At 38.5% G+C, this 8,305-nt stretch overlaps 1 protein-coding gene across 1 annotated transcript in view; it reads right to left on the minus strand.

Moving 5' to 3' along the window:
* Positions 1-2,692: 2,692 nt before the first annotated feature.
* The window catches only part of pla2g4a (phospholipase A2 group IVA), a 61,097-nt gene continuing 55,484 nt past the window's right edge, over positions 2,693-8,305 (minus strand). The window contains exon 18 of the mRNA XM_015376646.1: positions 2,693-4,303. Coding sequence (XP_015232132.1) covers positions 4,145-4,303 — 159 coding nt within the window. The 3' untranslated portion in view covers positions 2,693-4,144. The remainder of the gene's footprint in view (positions 4,304-8,305) is intronic.

Below are 8,305 nucleotides of genomic sequence, written 5' to 3' on the forward strand. Positions count from 1 at the left end.
TATTTAAATGTCAGCAGACAGCAAGAAGCCTCCCAGATCTCCAGATGCATTTGAGATATCAAAAAAGTACTCCAGAGTGTTGTTCAGCATGGGTGTGAGTAGAAAATGAAGGCTAATCATGCTTTGGGTGTACTATTCCTTTAAACTCCCTAGCAGCGTCTGCTGCGTCTTGTCAGCTGACCGGATGGAATCATCCTAATTCTCTGGGGACGGACTGAACTGTCAAATCAGGTTAGTGACTCACTTGTTCATAATCCTCCTCCATAAGATTATCTTGGTCACTAACCTGTGCTTCTCTCTTGTAGAGGTTCCTGCCTTAGATGCTCAGGCAGCAGCCACTACAGAACCGTTCTTTAATAAACGCTTTTGAAGTTATCCCACTGTCTGTCTGGCCTGAATACTTATCCCTCTGTTCTGAGTCATTAAACAGTCAATATGCACTTTTATGGTAAACTCTTTTTTTAACAAGTGAAACTAGATTCATTTTTGGCATTTTCTTTTTTAAAGGATTATTAAATAAAACAAACTTAAAAAAAAAACTGATTTTATAAAGTCTGAACTAAAGTTAAAAATCTCATAACCTGTGTTTTTTCTGTGTTGTTACCTCAGCCAAAAAAAGGCTTTTTAATTAGGCAGAGGATTTGAAGTAGGATGCCCATGGGGGAAAAAAAATCCATCGAAACAAATTATGAATCCTAAGGCCTTGAAATCCAGAAATCTAATTAAACTGCTGTACAGTGTTTTATGTAGCTGGAAACCAAATCTACAAAGTTGTCAAACCACTTAGGTACAGGTTAATGCAGTGACCTGAAAGGAAACATAAGGTACTTGAACCTTTTGGTGCTACAAGTTTTCAGATGTGTTATTTCACCACGATTCTCACAGCTGTAAAACATTTTCAAAGAAAACACCAAGAGACATAAATTATCACCTTATTATTTTCCTTTAACACAAAAAAACAAGTTAAGCACATCATGTCTTGCCAGTTATCATACATTTTAATGATAGGAATATAACTGTGCATGTCTCAAATAAAAAAAAAAACTGACCTTTCTGCTTGTTACATGTAAACATAAAAAATACCTTAACATTAAATGGCCAAACAAAAAAAAAGGTCACAACTCTTCATTGAAACTCCTGCTTTAAATGCAACCTTTAGGAGACAGAAAATTCAGAAAATATCCAAAATGTAGCAAAAACCAGAAGAAAACATTTAGAAAGCAACCCTTTTTGCTTTTTTTTTCATAAGCTGATTAAAACATCTGATTACAGCAGCATTAGAAAATGGATGTTTTTATTTAAAACAAGAAAAAAAAAGAAACACTGAGATTACAATGTTTTTTCTTTGATATAACTTTTACTCAGTACAGTCATAGTTTTTCCAAGCATGGAATTAATTAACAAGAAATAACCAACTATTGATATATTTTCATAAATATGTAGGACCAGTAAATAGTCAAAATTAGTCTAAATAATCTGTAGCTGAGAAATAAACACGTCTCCAGTCTAAAAAAAACCTTAAGGGTTTTTGTTGTTAAAAAGCTCCCAGAATGAAATAGTTGTAATTATTTTAAAACAGATCTAGAGTTTTCTACTCATTTCAAGCCAACCCTAGTTCCAGTCCCTTATTGCATGCGATCCATAGTGCCTTGCAAAAGTACAACACAGACCACCATGGATTTTATTGGAATCTTATGTGATAGAGGAACACAAAGTAGTGCAAAAAACACCCAAACATTTAGATAAAGTTGAATAAGAATCTACGGAGCCCCTAAAGGGACATGGAGGGAAAAAAATAACTTTTGCGAGATCCCGCGAAACTTTTGCGGGATCTCGCAAAAAATTTACTTTTGCGAGATCCCGCAAAAAATTTACTTTTGCGAGATCCCGCAATACTTTTGCGAGATCCTGCAAAAGTATTGCAAGATCCTGCAAAAGTATTGCAGGATCTTGCAAAAGTATTGCGAGATCTCGCAAAAAATTTACTTTTGCGAGATCCTGCAATACTTTTGCGAGATCTCGCAAAACTATTGCGAGATCTCGCAAAACTATTGCGGGATCTCGCAAAAGTTCTTTTTTTCCCCTCCATGTCCCTTTAGGGACTCCGTAAGAATCTATATGTATGCATAAGATGTATTCAGCCATGTAATTCCAAAACCCCCAAATAACATCCTGTTTATCTGATTGGTTGAAGAGGTTATCCAATTAGAAGTGATAATGAGTGTGATGTAAGCTCAATTTAAATGCAGCCGTCTCTGAAACCTGCTGAGGTTCAGAGAACACCAGTAAATGAACAGCATCATGAAGACCGATGACTATAGTGGTCAAGTTCAAGATTAAACTTTTGGCTACCGGTAAGTTTATAAAAAAAATATCCTTGCAGATCTTACAGAGCAAACTAAGAAGGCAACAGTAAATGTGGAAATCTAAGTGGAAAACTATCAGCTATAGACTCCACAAAGCTGAGGCATGGGGGAAAAAATTGTTAAAAGTAAGCCCTTTTGCAGTGTTTCTTTTATTATTAAGTATTAAATCAAGTAGGATGAATATACATACATAGTTTTTTTTTTGTAAAGAAACAGAAAACCTCTACGTTGGCCTGTCACATGAAATGCAAAATATACACCAAGGTTTTCAAGGTTTTCCTGCTTCAGCACAGCCGATTTCCATTTATAGCTGATTAACAGATGTGCAATAATCAGAATCATCTGTGCTGAAGAAGAGAAACCTCTAAAACTTCCAAGACAGAGATCCTCAAGGACCGACTGTGGACATGCCTGATTCAGACCATCAATGATAACTATCCTAACCAGACCAAGGGAAGGTCTTAAGAATTTCTATAAGAGAGTGAGTGAATGAAATATTCCAAAACGGCCATATTTTCTTTAAAAATCACACAGGTAAAACATAACAAAACAAACAAAAAAACATAAATAAAGGAAAGACAATGATTAGCAAGGATCATACATTCCTCAATCATGATCAGGGATGCGTGATCCTCTTTATGCATCGTCACAGTTTGCTTTCAGACGGCCGAGGCTGACACGTGAGTGCGAAGAGCTTGGAAGTGAAAAACCTCTCCCCTCTGTGTGTGCAGCCTATTAGCCCCCTGCAGGCATTAGGTGTAGTGTGTTGGATTCCATGCCTCTACTGCTGCAGGTGTAGGCGTAGTGTGTAAAATTCCACCGGGTGATGTTAAGAGAGAAGGCCATCGTTCTAAAAAGATGCGATCATATTATGATCCACCCAGCCTTGGCTCCAAGGTTTAAAAAGTAAGGCATCGCAATCCCCCTGTGTCTGTATCATAAACCAAACTGGTCAGGTGTATAAACACATCTTAACCCTGACGCTGGGACCAAAACATGTCAAAAGGAAAGAAGCAAAGAGCCGTTACTATAGCAACGCATTTTGTTGTTTCCAAAATGGTGGATTTAATTTGACACTCCCTTCCGGGCAGTAGGGAGTGCTCCTGTTCCGTAGGTGGGTAAACATCCTTTAGATGTTTAAAATATCCAGAGGGGGTGCAGGTTGCGTGTTTAGGAGTTGCAATCAAACAGAAGCAAAAGTTATGAGCTTCCCATCCATGGTTTTAAACAGGATTACAAGTTAAGACAAGGGATCACATGGAAAAAAAAATATGTAAAAGCAAAAATATTCGCTCTGAAGCCACGCATTCAGTTTAGCTATAAAAAAAAAAAAGGTTAACCACAATGAAGCTGCTTAATGGATTTTCGTCAGGAGAATTTAAAAGCCAAAATAGGAGCATCCCAAAGGATAAGGAATGTAAGAACTTTGGCAGGGATATGAAATGCAATAAAGATGAAGGAATAACTAAGAGCAGCAAAGGAAAATATCTCCCTAACAACATTGTGTTGTCTGAAGTCAATAAAGCTGCAGTGGGGTGTTAAGTAATTATCAAAAGATTTTTTTTTCTTTCCAGAAATCCCATGTGAACATAAAACCAGACGAGAAGCCCGTGCAATCAGAAGACTGTCACCAGTGGAGTTAAAAAAAAACAAAAAACTGTCGCATCAAATCTTTCTGAAGATCAGGATAGGAGTATTCTCATAAAGTTAAGTACACAACTTTAAGGTTAACTCAGCAAAACTTCAAGAAGTCTGTTCATCCAAATTGTTAATATGAACTATTTTTGCTCCTCTCCAAGGTGATTCTGGGGTTTTGAATCAGGACCCTTCTTGGAAAACTTCCTTTTAGGGATCTCGCTGAGGGAAAAGGGAAGCGAGAGGTCAGAGGGAGACTCTTTCCGCGCCACAATGCAGTCCTTGATGGCCTCTTTAATAACCTTAAAAAAACAAAACAAAACAGAAGAATTAGATACAAATTGTGATGATGCGGAAAAACCTAAAGGAGGCAATTTTGAATACTTAAGACACAGCAATATAGACAGACACACAGTTTCAGATGGTAATAACATCAGGTTGACATCTATTTCTTACAGGTTGTTTCTCTGCTTAACTGTTTAATCTGTTCTGTCATACTAAAAACGTCAATTTAGTTTAGAATAACCTCAGTTAAGTAATCAGACAGGTTATGTTATATTTTTGTTCTTTGTCCTTGTTTTGTAATAATAATCACTTTTTTCTTTCATTTTTTTTTTGCCTATTTCATCTGCAGATGTTTCAGATTTTGTTAATTATTCTCCCTTCTTGCACTAGTGATCACTCCACTACCTGTTTATACAACATAATCTTCAATACTTCAATGTTTTTTTCAGTTCTGGTAAGATTCTCCCCTAGCCATCATCTATCTAACTGGTTTAGTTACTTATTTTTCTTTGTGTGCCTTTTTTAGGATTTGCAACTATTAAATAAACATCTGCTTCACTATATGTTAGGAATCCAGTTTGTGTGGCCTGTTTGTGTTTCTCCGTTTTCCACCACTAGGAGGTGCCCTGTCTTCGCTGTCCCTCCCTGCACACCTGCGGCTCATTGGATCATTATCAGGAGGAGTATTTGAGCAGTGGACTGTCACTACCTCGACCCCAGAGTGTTTGTCAGTTTTGGGTACTCTAGCCAAGCCGAGCTTAGCTGAGTCTAACCTAGCTTTGTTTCTCTGAGTCTAACAAGTTTTTGTTTTTGCTCCCCGGCAGGAAGCTTTCCTGTGTTACTGGATTCCTGGACCTTCTCTCCCCTGGAAGGAAAAACCGAGTTCCACTGAGCAGGGGAAGACCTCCACATGCTCCGTTCAAGTACCCATTGGAAATCCGAGTGACAGTCCGCTCCATTACTCCTCCGGGTCCAACGCCTGTCAACCTATCCGCCCTCCAACGTGTGCGCTATTCTCTGGATTTACCACACAGACAGGATTCAAGGACTAACGAGCCCTCCCTCTAACTTCCGGGTTACCAGCTCACTGAGTTCCAGATGCAACTCCTGTTTTAAAGGAATAGTACACCCAAAACATGATTAGCCTTCATTTTCTACTCACCCCCATGCTGAACAACACTCTGGAGTACTTTTTTGATATCTCAAATGCATCTGGAGATCTGGGAGGCTTCTTGCTGTCTGCTGACATTCAAATAATGGAGGTCTATGGTGCCCGAGACAGAAAGGTCCATAAAAGTCCACAAAAAACGTGTCAATATTCCTCCATACTGCTCGTCCAATGTATTCCAAGTGTCCTGAGTGGGTAGCATCCAGAATTTACTCGAAACGAAGTCATTTAGAATGTTTTTAGAGCATAAACAGTAGTGTATAGGATTTCCTGAAAGCGCGATCATGACGCTACGGAAGCCGGCAGACCAAACCAGCGCATTCAGCTCGGCAAAGAACTCATGCTCTTCCTCAACACTGAAGTCCTCAGACATTTTTCTTTCGTTGTTTCTTTCTTTGCACAGGTAAACAGCACATTTCTTCTTCTACGCTTGCATTATTGGCAGAGCAGACGCTGAATGCGCACTTTCATCTGGTTTGGTCTGCCGGCTTCCGTAGGGTCGTGATCGTGCAGGCGCGCGCTTTTTGGACCTTTCTGTCTCGGGCGCCATAGACCTCCATTATTTGAATGTCAGCAGACAGGAAGAAGCCTTCCAGATCTCCAGATGCATTTGAAATATCAAAAAAGTACTCCAGAGTGTTGTTCAGCATGGGGGTGAGTAGAAAATGAAGGCTAATCATGTTTTGGGTGTACTATTCCTTTAACCCCTCAATTAACCTGTTAAACTTTTTCCCTGCTCTCTGAGTGGTTTCTCTGCATGTGGGTCAGATTCGTTAAACCGATCATGACACTATACCTCCCTGCATTATGGATTTAGGTAAACATCAACAATGATCAAAGTGATCTCAGGTCCAGGTCTACTTTCTAACTATACAGAAAAAGCTGGAGAAAATATGCCAACAGAGGAAGTAAACCTTGAGGTAGATGGAACCATACTTTGCTGGTTCAAACTACCCGTGAACTGAAATACTATAACTATGTGGCCTAAGGTTGGCTCTCAGTGTAAAGAAAACTTTTTTTTTTTGCAGAAAACAAAACAATAATCTTTGATTTTCTGCGTTGATGAGAGGTTATAAAATGAGCATTGCCCTACCAACATTTTGGGTAGCACACTGCTTAGCGGTCTTTCTTTCAGCTGAGTAATTAGTAAAACAGTTGTTTAGAGAAAACTTTTACTCTCTAAAATGGGCTTTCCTGTTTTTTAATCCATTGAGTTGATTTAAAAAGAAAATCAATTGGTGTAATCAGGATGCTTTAGAATCATTAGTTTAAGTTTTCCAATGGATCATTTCCAAAGGGTAGTAAACTTTTTGTACAAACATGAGTAAAAATATAAGGAAAAAGAAAACCCACATCGATGCCTCTTGCAAACTCTCTTATCTTGTAGGAGAAGCTCATGCGTTATCTTATGAGGAAAAAAAACTTGCTTGTTGAACAAGATTAAACTTAAGTCAAAGTTTCCCAGGGTGTAAATAACTTTATTCTTGACTGTATAAGGAATTAAACAAAACAGAAATACTTCCTCTTGTTCCACAGTGGGGAAATTGATCTGTGTGAGAATGAAAACATGCAGGTTCACAGATAAACTTTAACAAGCTTTCATAAGTATGGGCATTTTGAAGGTATTGCCACAGGAAACCTTTCTGTCTTAAAAATAAATACAACCATTGCTTGTACTTATCATATTGGCCAGGCAGACTAACTTATGCAATATATATTCAATACACGCAGGCAGCCTTGGCTGTAAAAAAAGAAAAAATAGTGCTGGCAGTAGGAAGGAGGTAGAGGAGGAAGCAGGATGCTGGTCGTTAATTTAGTGCAGGGACCTTTGTGACATTCCTAGCCACTGCATAGTTATACGGTTTCCCACAATCCTTTGCATGACAGTACGTTTAGGCACACCCAGTCTCACAAAGTTTAACAAAAATAAATTCTTTCCTGTTATGTAGTGTGATACATTGAAAATGCATGCACATTCATATTCATTAGGTTATATAACGAAGAGCTTCTGTGGTTTGCTATATTTGTGTAACTTTTGTTTTTTGTAGTTCTTTTCTGGAAGGTTATAGTCCCAGTTTTAGATGCAGCATTGCTGTGCGTCCGTTGCTCAGTGACGTCTTAGACTTCTTTTATTGTCATTTTGTATACACAGTGTGTACACAAAAAAAAAACGTCTGTAAGGTTGAATGCTGTTCAGATTTAACAAATCAGTCCAGAGCTACTTTCATGCCGTAGACAGTGTTCTTACTGTTGACCCATTAAAAGGTGCAGGGATAAGGAAAAGGAGGTAGGAGCGACTTTTTTGGTATTAAGAATCCGTCTGATTAACTTACCAGACCAAAGCAGCACAGGAGGCGGAAGTTTATGATGAGTCACTTTTAGCACCAGAATTACCCATAATGCTACAGGGCTTTTTTGCTACCATAACATACTAGATGGCAGCCACAACGAAGCAATGTTCTAATGATACCATTAATTATGGCTGTCAAAACAGACGTTTTTGTGTCACCTGACTGTGAGTGCTAATAGTCTTCCGTCAGAATAAACCATAAAATTTCCAAAAAAGAAATGCTACCTGGACAAATAACAACTCTGGCAAAAGCCAAACCCAGCAAATAAAGACAGACCCTCCCAACTGTCAAGCACAGAGTGGAGTGATGATAGTTTGAGTTTACATAAGCCCCATTTATACTACCCTTTTGAAATCGTGCCGAGATCGGTCTGAGCACTGTAACTGAGATAGCTGTTGAGTGTAAATGGCACGCAAAACTGAAGCGTACCGTGCCAGACAGAACTGAACCGCACTTGTTGAATGCCATAAACAAGTATATATAATATATATATATATATA

This window comes from Cyprinodon variegatus, unplaced genomic scaffold (assembly GCF_000732505.1).
Source record: "Cyprinodon variegatus isolate N-32 unplaced genomic scaffold, C_variegatus-1.0 Scaffold138, whole genome shotgun sequence".
NCBI lineage: Eukaryota > Metazoa > Chordata > Actinopteri > Cyprinodontiformes > Cyprinodontidae > Cyprinodon > Cyprinodon variegatus.